The sequence below is a fragment of the Ursus arctos genome, unplaced genomic scaffold (genome assembly GCF_023065955.2).
Source record: "Ursus arctos isolate Adak ecotype North America unplaced genomic scaffold, UrsArc2.0 scaffold_1, whole genome shotgun sequence".
NCBI classification, from domain to species: domain Eukaryota; kingdom Metazoa; phylum Chordata; class Mammalia; order Carnivora; family Ursidae; genus Ursus; species Ursus arctos.
Window position 1 is genome coordinate 24,583,734 of NW_026622763.1, and position 26,899 is coordinate 24,610,632.

The following is a 26,899-nucleotide window of genomic DNA, read 5'->3' on the forward strand; positions in this document are numbered from 1 at the left end:
TACCCGTGATTCTCTGTAACAGGTAATGAGTGGTGAATAGGCCTGAGTTCCAATGCTTGCCACACCTACTAACTCTTTCTGAAACTTTGGACACACAACTTTCAGTGCTTTAGTTTCCTTATGTGAGGGGCTAAAATGAGTGGTTTTCTTATTATTCCTTAATTTCCATGCGTTGAATAAATGTGCATTACATACATTGTTCAGAATCTGTATGCATTGGGGCGCCTGGGTGGCGCAGTCGTTAAGCGTCTGCCTTTGGCTCAGGGCGTGATCCCAGCGATCTGGGATCGAGCCCCACATCAGGCTCTTCTGCTAGGAGCCTGCTTCTTCCTCTCCCACCCCACCCCACCCCTGCTTGTGTTCCCTCTCTTGCTGGCTGTCTCTGTCAAATAAATAAATAAAATCTTTAAAAAAAAATAAAAAATAAAAAGAATCTGTATGCATTGGTCAGCATGTGCCTTCCTGCTTTAACAGGAAATAGGAAGGGAGAAAGGGAAAGGGAGAAGGAGAGAGAAAATGATTCATTGAGTTAAGAAAATAAATATGTGTAATAGTGGGATTTTCCCTTTTGCCATGGCACTGGTCCATTTAGATCCAATCCTAAGAACAAGGAGATGCTAAGTACTCTCACATTTTATATAGAGAATCTAGTAGCTGGAGCTATTCCTTATAAAAGACTAGTAATCTACAAGTCAGTTTTGTTCAAAGACCAGTGGATTCAAAGGAAGGAGAGACTCCATGAGAATCATTCATGAAATTTTGTGAGTATATGAGAAAAGGGAACTGACTGAATATTGTTCCGGAGATAGACTGACCATTCCAGCCTTCATACAGAAAAGAAGAAAGAACTGGAGAGTGGTGGCATCCAAGAGATGGGTCATTAGGAAACTAGCCTGATCACATTAAGAGAGTGGGGGATAGGGGTGGGGGGACAAAAAGTAGACCTGCAAAAGAGAGCCAAACTTTTTTTTTTTTTTTTTTTTTTTGGTCATACCAGCAATGCAACCAAGAGGGTGTCCACCAAGCAACGGGGGCTTTAGCAACTCAAGGCTATGAGATATGCTATCTGTGGTGGGAATGATGGGGGATGGGGATAAAAGAAATCTAGATGTGGGGGAGAAGAAGAGGACACAGAGAAGAAAGAGGGAGTTCAGGGAACTAAGAAGAGAAGCTTCTCTGAAGATCTCACATAAGAGTGTCTTAAGAGAGTTGAGTTGCTCATGTGTCAGAGGGCGGTGAGAGAAGCAGAAAAGGTTACAACTAGACCTACTTAAAAAGATGCTACCTATTTCTCCAACTGTCCCATCTGACTGAAGAGCTAAGGCTAGAAGAGGGAACAGATGTAGGGAGGAAAAACAGAACACGGTTGCCTCTCATCTAAGTTCTTAGAACCTAAAGTCCAGCCAGCAGTGGGGGAGAAGAAAGCTTTAAGATATAATACTGGAATTTCAAAATGGATTGGATCAAGTTACAGAAACTAAAAGTTGCCAGAATCATTGTATCTGCCAAGATGTTATCAAGGAATGGCAGAGCAACTGAAAGCAGTGCTTGGCAATATTCATATTTTGCCAGTACTTCACCGGGTTAATAATCCTCACTTAAGTTGTTACACACACATGCATTTTTTCTTACAAAATTAATAATAATAATAATAATAATAATATAATGTAAATATATAATAATAATATATTTCATTAGAAACTTTGTCTTCTAATAACCTAGTTGAAAATATCTTTGATACACAACATACACTGATTTAACTGGGAAATGATTTCTTTTTGACAGCTCCCTCTCTTCTTTTTGTGTCTGATATTTGCCAATTCTCTTTCTGATTCTTTGCTCCTTAATTATGTGGAATAAAATTACAAGAACATTTACAAGTAAGATTACAAGTACATGAGACAAAATTTTACTATCTTCATAGATTTAAAAGATCAGCATTCATAAAATGGAATCATATTAACTTTGCAAATTTTAGTGGATTTTTATTTATACCCAATTGAACTGTCTTTCAAACTGTTAACAAATTTCAGATATTTTCCCAAGCTAAACCCTTTGAAGAAATCAGAAGTTACCAACTCACATTAAGGTGTATTTATTTAAAATATATATATATAAATATAAGCTATTGAGATAGTTGGAAGACAGAAAAATCCCCAAATAGTTAAATTACAGTTTAAAATAAACAAATACGCTGTTTCTGACAATAAATTTTCCAAGGGGCAAAATGAAAGTTTGCCTGAAATATTCTTATAATCATGAAATACACTTATGTTTAATGCTGTAATTTGGAGATGGGAAGAAAATTTGTCTGGATAATTGCTTCCATCTTAATTCATTTTGTATATATAAACATGATTATGTCATTAAGTATATGTAAGATAAAAATCAAACCTGAATGGTGCTCCCCAAAGTATGGTCCCTTGACCAGTAGCATTAGAATCAGCATCAATTGCTAGAAATATAAATTATGGGTCACCTAAGACCTACCAAATCATAGTCTCTGGAAATTAGGCCCAGAATTCTGGTTTTAGTTTTTGATTTTGCTTTTTTAACAAGCCCTCCAGGAGATTCTGAGGCATGCTCAAGTTTGAGAACTTTGGCCTTAAGTTAAGGCATTAAAAATATTGATTCTTGGGTCTGATCCCTAAAGACCCTTAATTAGTTTGGGGCGAGGCATGGGCAGGTGATTCTGAAGCTTCTCACGTGATTTTTGTTTTACTGACAGCTAAATTGAGTACCAATGCTAAAATTCTTGAAATGAGTGACCATTTAGTTCCTTGACACATAGTCCACTTCCAACACAGTCTTCACAATTTTAACATATCTGCTCTTATTTGCAGAATCAATTTAAAGAGTCTCTTATCTACTCATTAAGACTACAAAAAGTAGTTAAAAGATTGTTCAAAGATGAAGGGAGAATCCTCAAAGGCCTTCCTAATTATGTGTCTGCCCACATATAATTTCAACCTGAAATATGCAGTTAACTTGTTATAAAGGCAAATGCAAATAAAATGAGTTAGGCTTATAAATAGGTGCAAGTGAATTCCACTAAAATTCGACCCTTGGTTTCAGTATCCTTCTGCTTCTAACTTCAACTAGAAGCATTTCCATAGGTTTCTCATGTTTTAAAATCCAAATTTTGGTATAATTTTCAGTATGAAATAGTAATTAAACAAAACAGAAGCTGTTCGTAGAGCTAAAGCCTAAGGGGAAAGAAAAATGATTGCAGAGTCTTCTAGTAGGATTAAACCTATGGGAACTTGACCTATTCCAATAGGAAAAGTGAAATATGATCACTCCAAATGTTACAATGATGCTTAATAAAACTGGGAATTAGTTGAACCTATATTCATTTCTAGACTACTGCCAAGGAGAGTGACTTTTTTAATGCAGTAAATTAAACAATTTATAATATTTTGGTTATTTTGTATTCAGTGCAGAGATAATTTCTGATATGAGAGTAATCTATACCATTCTCTCCTCCAACTTTAAAAGTGAGATTGTGCCTACCAGAGCTTCACTATCAGCTTCCCTACTGACATAAATTTTGAAATATAAAGACAATCTGAAAGATAAATGCATGTTACTAAGAGAAGAGCAAGTTTGGAGAGAAACATGTTTCTCACCTTATAAAGGGGTAATGGTGCTGAGACTAACCCATGTGGCGTACTGACAGTCTATAAAATTTGGCTATATTTCAGAAGCATACAGACAACTACATTTCACAGTGTGTTCATATCCAGAGGTACACTGAAGGCATCTTGTACCAGTTTGCAAGAACCGATTTTTAAATTTTCAAGGATTCTAGGAATCGTGTTAAGGACACATCCATTATTTACAATAAATAAACTGCATAAATTTGTAATTACATAATGTTGAAAGCAAGGGTAATAAATGCTCAAGGTTTATAATTTCTTAATTATTTTGTTCTTGAAGTTAGTTATGTTCATTACGTCTGTATTGTGGAAATACTGTATGTTGGTGTGCACATATTTTCCCAAATCCACATTCAGAAAGTCATATTGGCAACCTGATATTGGCCATGGCAGGAGTATTTACACAACAAAAAAATAGGCAAACACTAGATCAGGGCTTCTCCCCAGCAGGGGATCTTAAAAGATTTACCAACCCACCAATGAACAAAACTCATTATAGGTATATGTTCATTTAAATAAGACAGTCAATGGATATGGATAGGTATAATGACTTGATCTACTCCCTATTTGCACCCATTCCATGGTTCCCAGAGAGTCGACCTGAAATGTCTGAGTTTTAGTTTCAGGTTATGCCTGGATTCATAGCCTGGTCCTGCTATTTATTAGCCTTGTGATCTTAAGCAAATTGACAAATGTCTCTAAGGTTTGAAACCCCCTATCCGTAAAATCTGAGCAATAGTGTATTTCTCATAGATTTGTTGTAAATATTCAAGAAGAAAATATGTGTCTGAATTCCCTCTAACTCTTCTTTCCCTCACTTCATGAAAAGTCTTAAATATAAGTCGGATCAAAGACCTAACTGAAGTTATCTAATGAGCTCATTATTTATTTTCCTACTCTTCAATGTTTTCATGGCCTTTTCTTCTAAATCAGACTGATTCCAAGATTTCTCTGTCTTTAATGTTTTCAGGTTGTTCATTATCCTTTTGCTATATTCTGGAAGGAGATGCTGGGGACAGGAAAGCAATCAAGTTTCCCTAAATAACAGAGCTGGCTAGATACAGACCCACCCACAGGAATAGTTTGGACATTGGAAAGGAGACTGATACACTGTCCAAATCTCTTAAATGGACAGGCTTTGGAAACTACATGTGAGATGTAAAATTGACTATTACTGTGTGACTGTCTATTGCTTTCTTCTTCAACACTGCTTTTGTTTTCTTTACAATGTCAATTAGTACTACTTATTTATCTATACTTTATTCAAAGTTCACAAATTCAAAAGTCTACAAGGACTTAAGTCTGATATAAGAAATTTTTTAAAAATAAAATTTTGGGTAAACCATGAATGCATCCCCTAAATAGAGCTTTTTAAAAAAAAAAAAAAAAAGTCTTATTTTCCCACTGTTAGAAGTGTTACAACATGAAGTTAAATTATTAAAAATATATACTCAATTGCATTCTATTTTTAATAAATGTGCTAAGCATATCTAATGGATGTTTTTCCCATTAGTGATTGTGAAAATCAATAGCCATACCTAAAAGAAAACACAAGTACTTAGAAAACTGGATTCATTCCCTTACTGTCTTTCACTACACATTATTCAGACAAATGATAATAAAATCTACTGATACACAGGTACAAATGAGAGAGTAATTAAATTTACAACTTTATATAACAATAAATACCGTTTCCAAAAGTAGGAGGATTGGTGGAAAGTGACTAGGAATTTTGCCATTAACAAAACTATCTTAAACTAATAACAGAATTACATGACTCAATAGAAATGAAACAAATGGTTTACCAACTATGTAATCTCAGTCTGTATTGTTTATTGTTCCAAGAAGATAACATATGCATGCCAACAAGAAACATGTACTTCTAATTTACTCCAAATGTCACTCAATGAGCTACTCTATTTGAAAAAATTAATCATTACCAATGTAAGATTAAAAATGAACATTTGAGAATGTCCTATTAGGCTTATAATAACTATTTCCTAATAAAATCTGTAATGTTTGGATCCATTTATTTTAGCCAAAGATATGGTTACTGACTCATGAAATGGATATATTCTAAAGTTATCATTAAGGTATACACTCAGGCCTAAAAGGCAGCGATAAAATATAACAGATCTTCTGCCTTTTTGACTAGTGTTTATAAAGAAATAAATAGCCTTTTAAGAGAGATTATAGTAATTTGACACAGTCCCCACTAACAGCATGATTGACTCAGAACTTACCGCAAGATGCCATTTCATCTGTCTGGTCACCACAGTCGTCTTCCCTGTCACATAGCCATGCTCGGGGAATGCAGCGCCCGTTTCCACAAGAAAACTGGTCCATCTGGCATGTTCTGGCTAAGATAATCAATTAATGTACAAATAACACATTTAGAGGCCTTTTGAACAACATTCAGGTAAAATAAATCATGTAATAACTCTTTCACACATAAGATACTCTATTGCTTTATTAGATAAAATATTTTAAAGTGAATTTTTACTAATTTTTTGATACTGCCAACTTGCTTGTCTTCTCTGAAGTTCATACGCTTTGTCCTTCAATTACAGTGGCTGCTAAATGACAAGATATTCAGTAATCCTCACACAGTTCCATAAATGAAGCTATGAATTTATTATTTTACAATTTTTGCCTGGCACATGCTTATGAATATACGGTTGAATTATATTTCATCCAACTTTTAATTAACAAAAAATAATTTCACATAGTCTTTGTCAATAAACCAAGAAAATTTGCTGTAATGTAGGAGGAAGGATTTGAAGACTATATCAGGGTATCTAGTTTCTAGTCATGGGGGCAGAATTGTTCTTTTCCTCTAACATTTCAGTGCATTTATTTCTTGGTCTCTAAATGATCCAATGTATGGAACAAGAATGCAGAAAACATTTCCTAAAACATACATTTAACCTTATATAAGATGGATTTTTAAAATTCACTTTTCAGCATAAATAAAAATGTATAACTTTTTAATCAAAGTATATTAACAAACTTTGCTTTGGCCTCTCTCAAGCATTTCAACGAACACACACATAGAATCTTTCCTTCTATGTTAGTCAAAGGCAGTGGTTACAATTATTCAGTGAATGGGTTGGTTATGTTCTACAGGGAGTTTGATTACCATTTTCAATTACTGTCAGGTCAACTTTGAAAGCATGAAATCCTTAGATAGCTTTCTTAACCTTTCTCCCAGGCTTTAGTTTTAAAGACTCAGGTTTTTGTTGTTTTGTTTAGTTTTTTTGTTTTTTACTTACTTATTTTTAAAAATTTTATTTTTTTATTTGATTTTTTTCTTTTGTCTGTCTGAAATACAAATTTGTTTTCTTAAGTATCAGTTTCCTACCACCCCTTCTTTTTATTGGGTCAGAAAAAAAGAGTGGGAAATTATAGGAAGGGGATACTCACACCTATTAATATTTGGGTCACATGAGGATTGGACAGATGAGGAAAAATTAGGGTGTGGATTTCTGTAGCCATGATAAGAGAACATTGCTCAGTTTATAGACTTCCTTCTGTTTTGGGGTTTAAGAATTAGAAGGCCGTATTTCTGTTTCATCAAAATGCCTCATGACCCTAATGCTTGGTATAAAATTGAGTGTGGTTCAAAGACAAGTCATCCAAACACACTAAAATGGGTTTCCATATATCAGGGTTTCAGAGGTTATTTAAAATAATTTCTTAAAAGTTATGTGCTAGTTATTTCCTTTTAAGCAAAGTGTATTTGCTATGTAAAAACATATATCTATTATTAGTGAATACTTAAAAAGTTACTTGAGAAAAACAATGAAAACATTAGTGGTTTGATTCAACCAAGTAGATTTGATGAACCATTTCTAACATCAGTGTCTATAATTAGAAATTCCAGAAAATTATTACACTTTGTATTCTGCCTTGCTTATATAGCTAAGGGTTCTGAATCTAAAATAATTTATGCAATATTTGGATCTTTCTTTCTTTCTTTCTTTTTTTTCTTTCTTTCTTTCTTTTTACAAATAGAGCATTTATTTTACATTAATAGATTTTAAGTATCCCACAAATATGTATGCTTCTGAAGTTTTCAATGTTGTAATTTCAAGTAGGATTAAATACTTGTTGTCTCATTTGGCTAACTCTATGGATTTTCTGTGAAACTATTCTAACATTTAGATTAAATCAACAAAGTTCCTAGGTAATTTTAATAAAACTATGTCTACTTGAAAAATATGTATATATTTGTATTAGGCTATAGAAGGATGAAGGTGTTGGCATTTAGTTTAGTTGATGGGAATGAAAGGGCATAGAGGGGTGAACAAGATTCATATTTTTTTCTTGCAAGTCTTTGCTTCATTCCACTGATTACAGTAAATAATTTTTACCTTTTGAGATTTAAGAGAATTTTAGTAAGAGTTTTCTTTTCAATTTTTTCTCCCTTCCTTCTTCCAGCTCTCCCTCACCCTTTCCTTCCCTCCCTCCCTTCTTCCTTCCTCATTTCCTTTCTTCTTCTCTCTCCCTTCCTCTTCTTTTCTTCTCTCCACTTTTCATTTTTTTCCTACATCTCTCCTGTCTTCCCTCATTCCCTATTTCACTCCTTCAGTCTTTCTTGTTTTCGTGTTTAAAGAAAAATATATCATCACATATTTTCATTCCCATTAAATTCTAATTGACCCATAATAAGAATATATTAAATATCCCAAGACAATATTCTTTTATCTGATTTTTTCACAGTATTCCCTCCTTATTTCTAGCAAAGACTTAGTTCTAGCAAAGTTTTCTCAGATTGTTTTCTTTCATGAGGAGCACTATGGTGATTATAGGAAAGAATGAGAAAGCACTCCTAAGAACCTATTTCATATTGTGTAGTGTGGGAATTTATGTGACTCCTCACTAACTCAGAAGCTTGAAGAAGTGTTAGGACCCATTACTCCAAAGAGTATTTTCTGGCTTATTATTGAGGGATCATATGACCTGAAAATGTATAAATTCATTTTTCTAATCATGAAAAAAACTATCTGCTTTGTCTATTGAGGAAATTCAATTTCACATGGGAAAAATGCTTCATTCCATAAATCTATAAGCACTGTCTGTCCATATGATATGATAAAATGGACTAAATCATCTCTTTCTAATCACTGGATTTATATCAGGAAGACACAACCTTTACTTTTTCAGTTCCTGTCTCCATCAGATCTAAATTAGCTTGGAGGTGAGATTAGCAGAGCAGCCCCAGAGGACTCTAATGTTGCAGCAAATGCTTCTCTAACGAAGAGGAAATTTACACTTTCTCAGTGGAATTGTTTATCTAGCAGTGAATCAGAAATCCACTGTCACAATGTGAATTTTTTCTACCCATCACTAATTATGCTTCTCCTGCCGTCATGTAGCAGTAAGAAATCCCACAATGCACGGGAACAATGAGGAAGAGGTGAAGAGATCTTCACACATTATTCTTAAGCTTCACCTTTGCCATATTTTAATCAAAGCACTCTATTTAAACAAAACCTATGTCATATCAATACATACTTTTCAATTTATCTTATAAAGAAGTCTAACTTTTAATATATTGGGTTTTCTTAATTCAAATACATCAGCACAGTTTGAATTTAGTCAAAATTTGTGGAGGATGTGAGAAGAATAAACATTACGTAATCTAATTAGAGCTCAGTGCTGTGGAAAATATCTGGTCTGAAATAGGCTAGGCTTGAATCCAAGGATCGTCACAGGTGACTATGAGGAAAAAGAACTTCAAATATAACTACTTCTCATCTTTGGCCTCTAGGTCTCTCTCGTAAGTACAGAAACATATTTTCTTTTTGTGAGGGAGAACAACCACCAAGCCCCCGACTGTCAGCTTTCTTCTGCCTGCTATACATATGCTGTTTCCTCTTCCAGGCATATCCTCCAACCCCCTATCATTCTCTCCGGATTTCACCTCACCCTCCATAATTATGCCCATCAATCATTTTTTTTCCCTCCTGTAAAATATTTCTATCACCTAGAAAAGGATAGAAAATAATAACATTACACCTTTCTACCACCATATAGCTCTATAAAATCTTATTTTTCTATATTTACTACAGACTATTTTTATTTCAGAAAAATGTATTATAGGTACATTTAAAATCACCTACGTAATTTTTTCAGTGTTATTTCTATCTTTTTCGATGTAACTACTATCCTTAATTTCTTTTCTTTTTTTAAATTTTATTTATTATTTTTTATTATATTCAGTTAGTCACTGTATAAATACATCATTAGTTTTTGAAGTAGTGTTCAGTGATTCATTAGTTGCATATAACACCCAGTGCTCATCACAACATGAGCCCTCCTTAATACCCATCACCCTGTTATTCTCTCTTCCCACCCCCTTCCCCTTTGAAACCCTTAGTCTGTTCCCCAGTATCCACAATCTCTCATGGTTTGTCTACCTCTCTGATTTCTCCCCCTTCAGATTTCTCTCCCTTTCCCTATGGTCCTCCATGCTATCCCTTATGTCCCACATATGAACGAACCCATATAACTGTCTTTCGCTGCTTGACTTACTTCACTTAGCATAATCCCCTCTAGTTCCATCCATGTCGATGCAAATGGTGGGTATTCATCGTTTCTGACGGCTGAATAATATTCCACTGTATATATGGACCATATCTTCTTTATCCATTCATTTGTTGAAGGGCATCTTGGCTCCTTCCACACTTTGGCTATTGTGGACATTGCTGCTATGAACATTGGGGTGCATGTGCCCCTTCTTTTCACTAAATCTGTATCTTTGGGGTAAATAACTAGTAGTGCAATTGCTGGGTCATGGTGTAGCTCTATTCTTAACATCTTGAGGAACCTCCATACTGTTTTCCAGAGTGGCTCTACCAGCTTGCATTCCCACCAACAGTGTAAGAGGGTTGCCCTTTCTCCACATCCTCGCCAACATTTGTTGTTTCCTGTTTTGTTAATTGTTCCCATTCTAACTGGTATAAGGTGATATCTCATTGTGGTTTTAATTTGTATTTCCCTGATAGCTAGTGATGTTGAGCATTTTTTCATGTCTATTAGCCATTTGTATATCTTCTTTGGAGAAGTATCTGTTCATGTCTTCTGCCCATTTTTTGACTGGGTTATTTGTTTTTTGAGTGTTGAATTTGAAAAGTTCTTTTAGAACTTGGTTATCAGCCCTTTATCTGTAATGTTATTTGAAAATATCTTCTATTCTGTGGGCCGCCTCTTAGTTTTGTTGACTGTTTCCTTTGCTGTGCAGAAGCTTTTTATCTTGATGAAGTACCAACGTTCATTTTTGCTTTTGTTTCCCTTGCCTTTGGAGACTTGTCTTAAAGTCACTGTGGCCGATGTTGAAGAGTTTACTGCCTATGTTCTCCTCCAGGATTTTGATGGATTCCTGTCTCACATTGAGGTCTTACATGCATTTTGAGTTTATCTTTGTATATGGTGTAAGGGAATGGTCCAGTTTCATTCTTCTACATGTAGTTGTCCAACTTCCTAGCACCATTTATTGAAGAGACTATCTTTTTTCCACTGGATATTTTTTCCTGATTTGTCAAAGATTAGTTGACCATAGAGTTGAGGTTCCATTTCTGGAGCCTCTATTCTGTTTCATTGGTCTACGTGTCTGTTTTTGTGCCAATACCATGCTATCTTGGTGATCACAGCTTTGTAATATAACTTGAAGTCAGGCAACGTGATGTCCCCAGCTTTGTTTTTCTTTTTCATCATTCCCTTGGCAATTCGGGGTATTTTCTGATTCCATACAAATTTTAGGATTGTTGTTCCAGCTCTTTGAAAAATGCCAATGGTATTTTAATAGGATGGCATTGAAAGTGTAAATTGCTCTGGGTAGGATAGACATTTTAACAATGTTTATTCTTCCAATCCATGATCATAGAATTTTTTCCATCTTTTTCTGTCTTCCTCAATTTCTTTCATAAGTGCTCTATAGTTTCTAGAGTATAGATCCTCTACCTCTTTAGTTAGGTTTATTTCTAGGTATCTTACGGTTTTTGTCACTATTGTGAATGGAATCAATTCCTTAGTTTCTCTTTCTACAGTTACATTGTTAGCATATAGAAAAGCAACTGATTTCTGTGCATTGATTTTGTATTCTGCCACATTGTTGAATTGCTGTATAAGTTCTAGTAATTTGGGGGTAGATTCTTTTGGGTTTTCCATATAAAATATCATGCCATCTGCAAAGAGGGAGAGTTTGACTTCTTTTTTGTCAATTTGCATGCCTTTTATTTCTTTTTGTTGTCTGACGGCTGAGGCTAGGGCTTCTAGCACTATGTTGAACAATAAGGGTGAGAGTGGGCATCCCGGTTGTGTTCCTGATCTTAAGGAAAAAGCTCTCAGCTTTTCCTCGTTGATAACGATATTTGCTGTGGGCTTTTCATAGATGGTTTTTATGATATTGAGGAATGTTCCCTCTATCCCTATACTCTGGAGAGTTTTAATCAGGAACGGATGTTGTATTTTGTCAAATACTCTCTTGGCATCAATTGAGAGGATCAAATGGTTCTTGCCTTTTCTTTTATTGATGTGCTCTATCATGTTTATTGATTTGCTAATTTTGAACCACCCTTACATCCCAGGCATAAAACCCACTTGGTCCTGGTGAATCATCCTTTTAATGTACTGCTGGATCCTAGTAGCTAGGATCTTGTTGAGTATTTTGGAATCCATGTTCATCAGGGATATTGGTCTGCAATTCTCCTTTTTGATGGGGTCTTTGCCTGGTTTTAGGATCAGGTCAATGCTGGCCTCATAGAAGACATGTGGAAGTTTTCCTTCTGTTTCTATTTTTTGGAACACCTTCAGTAGAATAGGAATTATTTCTTCTTTAAATGTTTGGTAGGATTTCCTGGGAAGCCATCTGGCCCTGAATTTTGTTTTTGGGGAGATTTTTGATTACTGCCTCAATTTCGTTACTGGTTATTGGTCTATTCAGATTGTCTATTTCTTCCTGTTTCAGTCTTGATAGTTTGTAAGTTTCCAGAAAGGCATCCATTTCTTCCAGGTTGCTTAATTTGTTGGCATATAGTTGCTGGTAATAATTTCTAATGATTGTTTCTGTTTCCTTGGTGTTAGTCATGATCTCTCCCCTTTCATTCATGCTTTTATTAATTTGGGTCCTTTCTCTTTTCTTTTGGATAGTTTGGTTTATCGATCTTATTAATTCTTTCAAAGAACCAGCTTCTAGTTTCATTGCTCTGTTCTACTGTTTTTCTGGTTTCTATTTCAATGATCTCTGCTCTAATCTTTACTATTTCTCTTCTCCTGCTTGGTTTAGTTTTTATTTGCTGTTCTTTCTCCAGCTCCTTTGGGTGTAGGGTTAGCTTGTGCATTTGGGATTTTTCTAATTTTTTGAGAGAGGCTTGGATGGCTATGTATTTCGCCCTTAGGACCACCTTTGCAGTACTCCATAAGTTTTGGACTGATGTGTTTTCATTCTCATTGGTTTCCATGAATTGTTTAAGTTCTTCTTTAATTTGACCCATTCATTCTTTAGCAGGATGTTCTTTAACTTCCAAGTGTTTGAATTCCTTCCAAGTTTTTTCTTGTGATTGAGTTCCAGTTTCAAGGCACTGTGGTCTGATAACATGCAGGGAATAATTTCAATCTTTTGGTATTGGCTGAGACCCGATTTGTGACCCAGTATGTGGTCTACTTTGGAGAAAGTTCCATGAGCATTCGAGAAGAATGAGCATTCTGTTGTTTTAGGGTAGAATGTTCTGTATATACCTACATAGTCCATCTGGTCCAATGTGTCATTCAAAGCTCTTGTTTCTTTGTTTATCTTCTGTTTAGATGATCTGTCCAACACTGAGAGTTGAGCATTAAAATCTCCTACTATTAATGTATTATTGTTGATCTGATTTTTTATTTTGGTTATTTATTTGGTTATATTGGTTATATTGGTTATATTAACAGCTGGCTTATGTCATTGGCTGCTCCCATTATGGGGGTATAGATATTTATAATTGTTAGGTTTTCTTGTTGGATAGACCCTTTAAGAATGATATAGTGTCCTCTGGATCTCTTATTACAGTCTTTGGTTTAAATTCTAATTTGTCTGTTATAAGAATTGCTACCCAGCTTTCTTTTGAGGTCCATTGGCATGATAAATTATTCTTCATCTGCTCACTTTCAGTCTGGAGATGTCTTTAGGTTCAAAATGAGTCTCTTGTAGACAGCATATGGATGGGTTCTGTCTTTGTATCCAATCTACAACCCTGTGCCATTTCATGGGAGAATGTAGGCCGTTCACGTTGAGAGTTACTACTGAAAGATATGCATTTATTGCCATCCTATTTTCTTTACAGTCCCTGTTTCCATGGATTGTCTCTGTAAATTTCTGGTCTATATTACCCTTGGGGTCTTTCTTCTTTTATAGAATCCTCCTTAGTATTTCTTGTACAGCCAAATATTCTTGGCTGCATGTTCTTCTCATTTAGTACCCGGAATATGTCTTGCCAGCCCTTTCTGGCTTGCCAGGTCTCTGTGGACAGTTCTGACATTATTCTGATGTCCCCCCTTCTGTACGTAAGGAATCTCTCCCCCCTAAATGCTCTCACAATGGCTTCCTCGGTTCTAAGATTTGAGAGTTTTATTATTACATACTGGGACATTGGTCTGTTCTCCTTGATCTTGGAAGGGGTCCTCTTGGCCTCTAGGACACGAATGTTTGTTTCATTTCCCAGATTAGGGAAGTTCTCAGCTACAATTTGCTCAAATTTATCTTCTAGTTCTCTCTCTCTCCACCCCCTCAGGGATCCCAATAATCTGACACTGGAACGTTTCATGGTGTCATTGATTTCTGTAAGTCTGTTCTCATGGATTTTAAGCTGTTTGTCCCAGGCCTCCTCCTGTTCCTTCCTTTCTATCAGTTGATCTTCTAGATCACTAATGTTCTGCCTCATTTACCCTAGCTATTAGAGCATCCAGTTTAGACCACATCTCATTCATAGCATTTTTAAGTTCGGCCTGATTAGCTCTCATTTCTGCCCTTAGAGATTCTATTTTGCTCCTAATGGTTTTCTCAAGCCTAGCTATTGTCTTCATAATTGCTACCCTGAAGTCTATTTCTGACATATTGCTTATATCCATATCCATTAGGTCTGCGGGAGAGGCCATTGTCTCTGGTTCTTTTCTTTGTTGGGAGTTCCTCCTCCTAGTCATTCTGTTGAGGGGTCATTGAGGGATGTACAGAGTTGAAAATATCAGCCACAATCCAGGCAAGATGCACACTGGGAAAGTCTGGAGTGGTCAGAAGCCACCACCGAAAAAACAAGCCAAAATGAAACCCAAGAATAAGATTTTTAAAGTTAAAATTGGGGGGGGGGGTGAGAGGAGGCTATAATTTCTCAATGTGGGCAAGGTAGGGTGTTTCAGTTCCTCCTGGGTATATTTTGTTCTCTTTGTTAGAGAACACTACTTCCCAGAGTTACAGGGAAATTAAAACTGATATTTTATATATATATATATATATATATATATATATATATATATATACACACACACACATATATATACACACACACATATATACACACACACATTATATATGTGTGTATATATATATATATATATATATATATATATAGGTAGTTTTGAATAGAGGAAAAAGGACTACATTGAAGCTTATATGTATATTTATAAAATATATACATATATGTATTTTATATACATATATATGTGAAAGAGTACAAGTCAAAAAGCTACTATGGAATATGTTGTATTAAACATCTAGTTGAAATGAGAAATAGGTAAAAAGAAAAAAACAGAGAAGAAACATGAGAAAGAATTAAAAAAAAAAAAATTGTATCTGAGAAATACACAGGCCATGAGGCAACACCAGAACTCAATATACTATTTTCCCCTGGTGTTGGGGTTTTACGAGTTTTATGGGGACGGAAGGGTTGCCCTCCTCTTGTTCTCCCAGCTTGTCTTCTGGGGGAGAGGCCTGCTGGGTTGTACGTCAGGCAACCCTGCTTGGAGGGAGTTGCCCTGCGCCCTATCAGGGGACTGGGTTCTGTGGAAACCGGGTTTTTGAGCTTTTGTTCTCTGGCGGCTTTTCTTGCCTTCTCGCCTTTTGGGAGGGTCAGAGCAAAGGAAAATGTCCGCACCCAGACCTCTGCCCCAGGGCAGAGAAGTCACACACTGCTCCTCTCTGAACAATTCGGAACACGCACCCTCCCTTTCTGTAAACACCGTGAAAACCGCAGCCTCCCTCAGGCGAGGGAAGCCCCCAGCGACCCTCTCAGCAGTTGACTGAGGCCCCCACTTGTCTCTGCCCTTTGTGCTTCCAAAACCGAGAGCAGTCCTGGTCCTTGCACACCCATGGCGGCAGCGGCCAGGCCCCAGGTCCAAAGTGGCAGCGGCGGCAGCCAGGCCCTAGGTCCGCCAGCGTGGGCCGTGGCAGCGACAGCAGCGGCCGGCTCCAGGGTCCACAATCAGCGCCCGGACCCCGTCTGAGTGCTGTTATCAGGCTTTTCCCCTCCAGCTGCCACCATGTGCAAGCTATCCCCGGCCCCCCAGCCCAGGACACTTTTGCGCTAGGGTATTATATTACTTTCCAGTGGCCAGCTTCTGGCGGCTCCCTCCCCCTTCTGTTTATCCTCCTTTATGGGTCCACAGAATCACAACTCCGTCCTTCATACCTCAGGGCCGCTGATCTTCTGCCCCAGTAGAGATCCAGACATATATTCTTACATCTCAGGCTGATTTCGTGGCTATTCAGAATGCCTTGGTAGATATCCAGCTAAATTCAGGGGACCGGTTGAAACGGCGTCCCCCACTCCTCCGCCATCTTGCCCCTCCCTCCACAGGGATGTCTCCCTGCCACTACCTTGGAATTCATTAGGCTGCAGATATGTGTGGGGGCTTTGAGGGCACAGAAGAGAGATGTCTCAGTCCTTTCAGCTCCTGGCAGTGGCCATTATTCCTTGCCTTGTGCCTGTATCACTCCAGTCTTTGCCTTTATGGTTGCATTGTTTCCTCCTCCTCCTCAGTCTATGTCAAATCTGTCTGGCACAGAACTTGGAGAAACTAAAGGAGGTGATTAGGAAGGTTTTCATGCTGCCCCATGAAAATAAAATGAGCCAGGACAGCCTTAATTTCTTTTTTTTTTTTTTTTCATTTCCAGACATATTTTAATCCTATTCTTATAAACATATAAATCAATAAGTATATATGGACTTGTTTTGTATTTTTGTATTTCGTATAAATGGCACTAAATGATTTGTAATCTGCAACTTTTAGTTAACAAGGCTTTTGAAATTAATTTCTGATGGTTTTTGAAATCTAGTTTATTCAAGTATGAATAGCATTCCATTATGTGAATATAACACTATGTAGTGTTATATATATGAATGTATCTATACATATATATGTGTATATATATTTTTTTATATGGTGTGTGTATATATATACATATATATATATATAATTTTTATATAGTGGACATATATATATTTTTTTCCTGTTAATGAGCATTTAGTTGTTTCCTTCCTCCCTCTTTCTTTCTTTCTTTCTTTCTTTCTTTCTTTCTTTCTTTCTTTCTTTCACCTCTTAGCTTGGATATCACCTCCCTCAGGAAGCCTTCTCAGATACTCAAAGACTAAATTAGTTGTTCTTGTGCTTCCATTTGTGGTTCAAGCTAGCACTTTGAATATTGCATTAGAATGACCTGTTTACATGTTTTTTCTCCCCATCTTCACTCAGCTTTCTAAGGAAAGATAAAGTGTACTTTTCCTCATTTTATATCCAATGTTGTGATGTTTTTATTGAATTAGTAGGTTCATGAAAGAGAAATCCCTAAGGAACAAAATAGGAAATTGGCATCTTGTAGGAAAGGATTTTCTTTTAGATATAAAGTAGTTACAATGCTAAAAGCTACTGGACAGTGGATTAAATTACAAAATAACCCCCTCTTTGGGAAATCCTTTATCTATGATACATATCCTTGTATATGCTTACATATAGAAATAACCCAGCCAGAGAAATTATGTAATGAATTTGCCATATTTTTTTCAGTATGATCAACTATGTGACCTACTTATTTATTTTGGTTAAACAAAATGGAAATATACTGTAACACAACAACATACTTAATATTCAAAGCTAAGAGTCATATTTATGGTTTTCTTTGTGTTCTTTTTATTCTTAAGTTTTGTTCTTCTTAATTTATTAAGGCATACTGTGACTATAGCATCTATTATAAATATACTGACAAGAAGATCTGGTACTGATTGGCAGACTTCAGCTGCCATCACCGAAAGTGGCACTTGAGGTGCAAGCAGGTTGTACCTTATTTCCTAGTGTACTACAGGCCTAGGGTGGCTGAGAAATCTTACTAATTAGGATTGATTAGGATTGATTCCTTTGTTTGCTCTTATACCTGGCATTTCCACTTTTACTACTATCAGTAGCTAGTCAATCTCAAATGTTCCCTTAAAAATCATGTAGAAACAAGAAGATTTTAAAAGTCTAACAGAAATGGAAAAAAACATGGTATTATGAATTGAGTCAGCAATGCCTTTTATTTTAAGGTGAAAACAGACTTATCTGTTTAGGAAGTAATGGAACATACCCTCAGAACTAAATCTTAAGCTTTAAAAAAATAATAATAATAATTTCACCAGCTTAGAAAGAAGCTTCATTGTAAATTATAGTCTTAATTGTAAGAACAATCTGGGCAGTTAAATTGACCATACCTAAAATTCTAGCTAAAACTCAGGATAATAGAGCTTGGTAACAAGAGCAATGGGATTAGAGAATAACTCATACATTGAGTTTCCCAGAGTTTACCAATGATGTGAGTTAAGGCAAGTCCTTTCTCCCATGCTTCAGCTATGAAATGAATGGACTTGAAGGGAGAGACTAGGAAGAGTCTCTAGAAGTTCCTTTTTATTTGATAGCCCCTTGTAAAACAACCTTACATGATGCACAAAATATCTTGAAAATAGTATGCTACTCTAAAATATTGGACTACATTTAGTCAAAGGACAAGAGAATAACTAGCTTATGGATCCTCAACAAATATGTCACTATGAAAAAAGAAACTGAATATGAGATGCAGGTTAGGATATGGAATGGCAACTGTTTTGTTCTTTCATTATTGCTAGTACATGATAAAAAGCTGTTAGGAAATATTTTCTAGTCAATTCATACTCTTGGAGAGCAGAAAGAAATATACAGGGAAATCACAGTGCATTGAGGGACAAGTCTTTCCAAGAGAAAACCAGTGACACAACCAAGAGTACAAAACAGGCTTCTTAACTTCTGGGTCTTTTCTCTATATGCTGTCTCTACAGTTTTCACTAATAGGTTATAATAATTTTTACTTAGTGAGGCATATTTTGGCAAATAGAGACGGGAAGGGGTTGATAAATTTTGACATTTTTACCAAAAACCACCACAATGTTTACCAATGATATCAATATGAGTCATCAAATACACTACTTTTTCTTCATCATTTAAAGAACAGGTCTAGGCTGCTGCTAGTCAATATCATTTTTCAACACTTATCTGACTAATCATGACCTTTCAGGCATCTGTTATAACCTGTACTGCAAGCTGTGTATTCTCATTCAAAGAAAATCTGGCTAGGGATTCACAGATGTATTACAATGGGAGAAATTATATGGAAATACAAATAGGCTTCATGATCTTGGGACTTTGTGAAAAAGGAAAAAAAAAAACCCAAAAAACAAAAAACTACCCCACATAAATAATGTGCCAGGAACAGAAAGCTATTCACAGAGGTATTCTACAGCAGACTAAATAAAATACACAGATTATTTTTTTCAAGGTAAAAAACAAACAAAACAAAGCACACACACACACACACACACACACACACACACACACAGTTCTTCTTGTGAGATGTCCTCCATCACAGCATGTTAATAAACCTCACCCTCCACTGCCAATTAAGATTTAGCAGGGACAAGTCTTGTCCAAGCAGTGTATTGACAGTCAACCCATATGGATAGATAAAGTGCCAAATTACTTTGGAAAGCAGAGTCATGCCCACGGATTAACGAAAAGATAATTTGTATTCTAGCTTTTGTGGCATCAAACTCAGAACTCATTTACTACTGCAAAATCAGATCATCAGCCTTAGGAAGGTTCAGCTTAGTTCAAAGCACTGACCTGCATTTTTATGGAGACCAACTTTGGAAGGGATTTATGTATATATTCAAGCAAACCTTTACCTGCACAAGTTTGATTGGATTCGTCTTCGTTGCTTCCACAATCATTAGCTCCATCGCAGAGCCATCTCTTGGGGATACAGCGATTATTCCTGCATTTAAACTGATCATCAGGACAGCTATGATTGACTGGGGGAAGGGGAATGGGGGGAGGGGGGAGGGAGAGGAAAAGCAAGTTTAGTAATTTAAAATTGGATAAAATTATGATTATTTTGTTATAGTTACAGACAACTTTCAGTAATTATAATATTATAGTACAATAAATGTCATGGCTTCTTTCATTCATTGTTTCATATTTTATAGAACATATTAATATTTGAGGCTCTGTGAAAATGTAATACTTTTATAGAAGACGCCAAGTAAATGAAATCTCACATAAAAGGAAATATATTCATTTGTTCATGTCTTCACTAAAATCAACTGTATCACTAAGCTTGTTTTCCTATCCATTATTACAAGTAACTCAATTTCAGAAATTTTACCAAAAACATTTAAAGTGACCTCAAATTTTAACATGAAACATAACAAGTGTGTATCAAATAATTCAATCATATATCAAAAAATACATTTTCTTAAGCCACACAATCTGTTCAGTACTTCTTTGAATTATTAAATAAGACTAATTTGGTTATGCTTTGCCCAGTGTTTCTTGGAACTGGAAGGAAAAAAAAATGCAACACTTGTGATTTGGAGTTGATGCTAAATATGAGATCCTGCATAATTTTAATAACAAAAATGACCATCCAGAGTTTTCATCCCTAATACGAACAAATAAACATGCAACCGCAAAAGATACTGAGGACAAGACCAATCCTCATATGGGAAGCCATGCACAGCTAAGGATTAAACCTCCAATATCTAAGCACAGCAGGAGGCCATCTTAAAGTTAACCTTCTGTGATTATTTTTCCTGCATCCTGGAGGCTGAATTCCTAACTGAATTGGCATGCTCCTCAGTATTTGTTTCACCGCTTCGCATTCTTTTTGAAGTAATTTTCCTTGTGTCTAATAGTTGCACTTCTCCATGATAAAAATAAATTTTGATATTAGTTTTACTTAGAATTTGAAAAAATAGCCATCTTTATCATGCTGTTGCATAGCAAATGTATGCCTTTCCAGCCAGTTTCTATAAAACACTATTTCTTTAAAGTAGCTTAGATGAGAAAGTGGTTTTATCACTTCTTTAGAAAGTTTTTATTCATGTGTAGTAAAAAAAAGGGGGGGAAGCCTTTGTTTTCTGGCATTTGAGCATGATTAACATTTTCTACTCACTTCAGGAAGTTTAGCAAGAATAGTTGTTTATGAGAATAAAATTCATCCAGTATATTAGAGGATCAAAATTTTAAAGTACCAAGATTATGCAAAAATACTTCAGTAAAGCTTGATCAAGCACTTTTGCAATTTTTATCCATGATGTAAATAAGAGTTCAAAAAGTATTGCATGGTGCACTGGGTGTTATATGCAACTAATGAATCATCGAACTTTACATCAAAAACCAGGGATGTACTGTATGGTACAAACAAAAAGGAGGCATAAATACAACCCATAGTCCTGTAATTTGGAATTGAGACACTAAAGGATAGAAAGTGGAATGATAACAGAATTCAAGGGGAAAGCTGTTGGTATTTAATATATAAATGATCCTCTGAAATGAATGACATAGTGCTAGAATATTAACCATGAAACCTCAGGATTATAACACTGCTCAGAATCACTGCAAGTTTAGAAAAGATCCCATATTGCGGGAAGGTGGCCAGAGATGTTTAGTTTTCCTTTGCCCCTTTTGTTTAGTGATTTATTCTCCATGTGCTGGGTGTTATGTTAGACTCTGAGACTGAGACAACGTTAGACTCTGACACTACAACCTGATGTGCCTCCTCATGAAGACATCCATCTCTTAGATGCACCAGGTAAGTAAGCATATAATTGCAATATTGCTTGGTCACTACCATGATAAAGGAATATACATGAGATGTTCACTCCAACTGGGCTGTATAGAGAAGGAGATTTTTCAATGTTCACAAAAGACTTCCCTATAGAGGTCGTGGTAAACCATGGTGATTTCCATAAGCTGCAGTGTTACAGAGGAGAGAAACAAAAGGGTACATTTTAGAGATCTATTTGCACTCCAACTTGATATATCAGAACAAAGAAGGTAAATGTATGCATGGTAGGCATGTAAGACTAAAAATGCAAACATGAGACCTAACATGTTTATATGTGAATCAATGGATTTAAGAATTTATCTTGTTGGTTATGGATTTACTGAAATAAGGAGATTTGGTTTCATACTATAGATAACACTCTAGATGCAGTTTGGAAAAGTGGGTTTTAGTTAACGGAGAAATAGTGGTAGGTATAATAGCAAGCACTTGCTGTGGTAATCTAGGATAGAAGACTAATTTAGCCAGTGAAGTTTGAGAGGAGGTAAAGATGAAAAATAAAGAATTGAATATGGACTATAAGTGAAATAGGAGACTGCAGAAAAAGTCCATAGTATAGATTTGGGTAATGGTATGGGAAGTGATGAACATAATTAAGAAAAAGATCCTGACCAGGAATTTTAACACTATAAGTAACAATATGCAATGCCCCACATACTCATAGAGGAAATGAGTTTCTTTGTGAATTCGTGAAAAGAACAATCACACAGGGAGTAGCATGGACCTAAAGGAACACTACATGAATATTGTGATAAAATACTTGTGTTCTGCACAGGCGCACTGAGACTACGCTGATATGCAGGGAGCATTCACTAAAACCATGAATAAACATTGTGAGTCAGAAGGAATGAGGCAAGTAATTTAATCAATAAATAATACATCATTTGTGTAAAAGAGTTAAGAAAAAATACCCTTTATCCTTAGATGAAATGTTCCTCCCACTCTAAAATTTTTGTCTAATTTTATCAATTTAGAATTTAATATGTTATTTATGGATTTATACTTCATAGTATAGATATTAATAGGGTTGAAAACATGGAGCACATAATGTTGAAGTCAGAGTCCATGCTTGAAAATTAAGGGAAAGTAGTGTTATATTCATGTATTAATTACAGCTTATATATTCAACTGGAAAATATATTTTAAAAGCTCATATTCTTGGAGTTTTGTCCAAAAATACAGATAGTTGCATTATATAAATGCCTAGACCAATTCTGTCCATTATTTAAAAAAAAAATTTTTTTTATTCATTTATTTGAGAGAGAGAGAGCACGAGCGGGGGATGGAGAGTCGGGACAGTGGGGAAGAGGGAGAAGCAGACTTCCTGCTACGCAGGGAGCCAGACAACTCCATCCTGGGACTCCGGGATCATGACCTGAGCTGAAGGCAGACGTTTTACCGACTGAGCCACCGAGATGCCCCAATTGTGTCCATGCTTAACAAAAGATCTTTAAAACTTTATTTTTATAATCTTGGTTAAAAAAAAAAGAAAGAAAGAAAGAAAAGAAAGACAAGAAAATGGAAGACTGTCAATTAACTCAATTAGTTCAGCCATTTTAACTTGGAAAATGTCATCAATTGAATGAAAAATAACTTCCTTTTTAAAATAATTTATCTAGGTCAAATTAAAAGGCTAAGGATACATATATCCATCACACGCCTCTCTCCATATAAAAATATTCTATATATCTCGAAACTATTCCATTATGACTCTAATCAAATATATTCTCAAAACATTATTTCATGTGTTTCTCAAAGTGTCTTCCTTCCACATATGTGGGACAATCCCAACCTGAAACATGAAACTATTCCTGTTGTGGGAGATGATAAACAGCTAAATAGAAGCCAAAGGGGAAAAAATCAAACCTTGAATTTCTTTCTTTTTTTTTTTTTCTTTTTTAAGATTTTATTTATTTATTGACAGAGAAAGACAGCCAGTGAGAGAGGGAACACAAGCAGGGGGAGTGGGAGAGGAAGAAGCAGGCTCCCAGCAGAGGAGCCTGATGAGGCACTCGATCCCAGAATGCCGGGATCATGCCCTGAGCCAAAGGCAGACGCTTAACGACTGAGCACCCAGGCACCCCCAAACCTTGAATTTCTATCTGAGTGCCCCATATGTGTCTCCTACCATGTACCGAGCTAGTGAAGTTAGGTAATAACATGTTTCAAACCCATGTTTGTTTCTTTGGATCTTCTTCAAAGCCCTGTTGCCAAGGAGCAGTGGAGTGGATCGTGACCTTCTGTATGAGTAATTCTGACTTGAGGGAATTTAAATTGATGTTCCACATCTTTAAATTCAGAGATCCAAAGGGTCTCCTATAGCAACCTTCTGACAAGGGTGCGGTGGCACTGAGAGAACAGAAGAGGGAAGGAGAAGACTTCCGGAGCAACCAAAATGATAATATTAAAGATGTAAAAGCAGGACAAAAGCAGTGCTTTAAAAGCATGTGAGGAGACAATATAATGTCTACCCTATATAAAAGGATGACTGAGGGAAAAAAAACTAAGTTCAATTTTTACCAGGTATTTTTAGATTTCACAAATTGCTTTGATAGTTCACATGCTAAAAGACTCAAGGAGGGTGCCTGAGTGGCTCAGTCAGTTAAGTGTCTGCCTTTGGCTCAAGTCCTGATCTCAGGGTCCTGGGTTCGAGCCCCGTGTGGGACTCCCTGCTCAGTGGGGAGCCTGCTTGTCCCTCTCCCTCTGCCCCTCCCTCCTGCTCGTGCTCTCTCTCTCTCAAATAAATAAATATAATCTTTAAAAAACTAAAAGATTCAGGGAAATGTACTATTACTTGAAGGAAAACATACAGCAATTTACTGAATCTTCATCACTTCCGTCTAGACAGTCATCATCACCATCACATTTCCAGCGAGCTTGGATACAGTGTCTGTTTTTACAGCGGAATTCTCCAGTTTTGCATATGTGAGGCAATATTTCTCCAGGATTAACTAGGATTAAAAAAGACATATGAACAATACTAGCTATATTCAGTTCATTACAATGTCAGCTTTGTTTTAATAACAAAACACTGATTCATTTCATTTTGTAAAAAATATGAAAACATCTTAACATTGCAGTGACAACCATCTCTGGAAAGGAGAAAAATTTAAGTTTTTCTGACAATTATTATTCTACTAAGAATTTTAAAGATTAATTTTAAACAACTGTCACTAAAATAATAAGTAATACCAACAATAATAACAATACCACCTTATAGTCAGGTTAACTGTCTGGTTTTACTTTTCAAAGGGCTTTCACTCATAATCTCAATGATCATCATGACCCATTATAGGGTAGGCATGGCAAAAAATTTTACTTCTCTATTTTACAGATAAGTATACCCCAAATTAATCAAAGTGAAAAAATAAGGCAAGAGCACAGCCATGATGGTTATATTAACCTAGCTGGTCTGCAAGTGGGAGAAAAATTCAGCTCTGGTTAGCTATTCACAGAGGTATTAAGTTAATAAAAAATGATCTCATTATACATCCAGATTCTATGCAGTGTTTTCTCTATATACCCCGTATTCTCTAATCAAATGGTAGGGATTCAGTTGATTGGGATTTATTCACAAATTGAAAGTGTTATTATTATGATGAGTTTTGCTTTCTTTGAGTTGATTTCATAGGAGTCTACAAAGAGGAATATGTGGTAATGGTTAAAATAAATGATTTGTGTTTCATGGACTGAAATATATGTTGAACTATCAAAAGCTGGTTTATTGCTAAGAGAAACAAAAGCCTATCTTTCTATCCCAGTCTTTTTTGTGTGTGAGTCTTTTTTTTTTTTAAGATTTTATTTATTTATTTGACAGATAGAGACAGCCAGTGAGAGAGGGAACACAAACAGGGAAGTGGGAGAGGAAGAAGCAGGCTTCCATCGGAGGAGCCTGATGTGGGGCTCGATCGCAGAATGCTGGGATCACGCCCTGAGCCGAAGGCAGACGCTTAACGACTGAGCCACCCAGGTGCCCCTATATCCCAGTCTTGATGGCTTTAACCTTTATTTTGGATAACTCATTTGGATAGATGAACTGTCACAAAACCTATATACATGCCAGTAATAAGGGATGTTGAGAAAACATATTAGGCATTTCTAGAACGCTTTGTGTTAGCACTCCTTTAGTCCTTGTATTTCCCCTTCTCCAAAGAATGGAAGAGGGAATGTGACTCTTGAACCATAACTGTGGAGAATCTGCTTCAGAGAGTTATTCAGTGAGGCACAAGGCATGAGGGTTTCTGTGGCTGGAAAAGAAAAACTGCCCATTAAATCCAGATTCTTAAGGCTTTAGGGTAAAACTAATCAGTATGGTAAATGAAATATTCAATTTGAACAAATGTAAGCTTGTGTCTTTTCTATCCCCTCTCAGACAAGAAGACACTGTATGTAAGGACTGACAGTAATTTTGTCTCCCTTTTTAATTCTAATCCTTTTCAATAACAAAATACTGAAGTGGCAATTTCTCTAATGATATCATTTCTGAAAGTAAAATAATAATAATAATAATAATAATAATAATAATAATAATAATAATAATTGTTATCTATATAGAACAAGTCCTAAATAGGAAATGACAACAATATAAAAACAAAAAGGGGAGATCACTGGGTCTCCTATTCAACTCAAGGATGCCTATTTATAGCAGCAACTGGGAGAGAGGATAGTAACCAAAGCAAAGTAGAAATACATTGGGATATGTCTGGGCCTTTCTAGGATAGAGCTTTCCTCTCAAAATCTCTAGAATTGATCACTGATGACATGCAAACTTTCCTTATTTTGAGTCTCGAGTTTGCTCAATTGGACCCTAAGATTTTTAAGGATGGTGTAATTTCTTCCTTGAATCCATATAAACCCATCTTAAAATTGGGCATTTAATGAGGGGTATTTTGATTAATTTCTATTCTATAATGAGTAAGCTTAATGGTCAACAAACTCTCAGTTAAAAAAAAAAAAAATCCAGTCAGACGAGAAACCTGATTTGCCATGTAATCATCTTCCTCTGAACTTAAGTTCAGCTTTAAGATCTTCTTTAGCTATATTCAGTTCATTACAATGTCAGCTTTGTTTTAATAACAAAAAT

At 35.9% G+C, this 26,899-nt stretch overlaps 1 protein-coding gene across 1 annotated transcript in view; it reads right to left on the reverse strand.

Annotated features, from left to right (window-relative positions):
* Nucleotides 1–26,899, reverse strand: part of LRP1B (LDL receptor related protein 1B) — a 1,450,575-nt gene that overhangs the window by 664,190 nt on the left and 759,486 nt on the right. The window contains exons 16-18 of the mRNA XM_057306380.1: nt 24,627–24,767; nt 19,877–20,002; nt 5,903–6,019 (exon numbers count right to left, since the gene is read on the reverse strand). Of these exons, the coding sequence (XP_057162363.1) occupies nt 5,903–6,019; nt 19,877–20,002; nt 24,627–24,767 (384 nt within the window). The remainder of the gene's footprint in view (nt 1–5,902; nt 6,020–19,876; nt 20,003–24,626; nt 24,768–26,899) is intronic.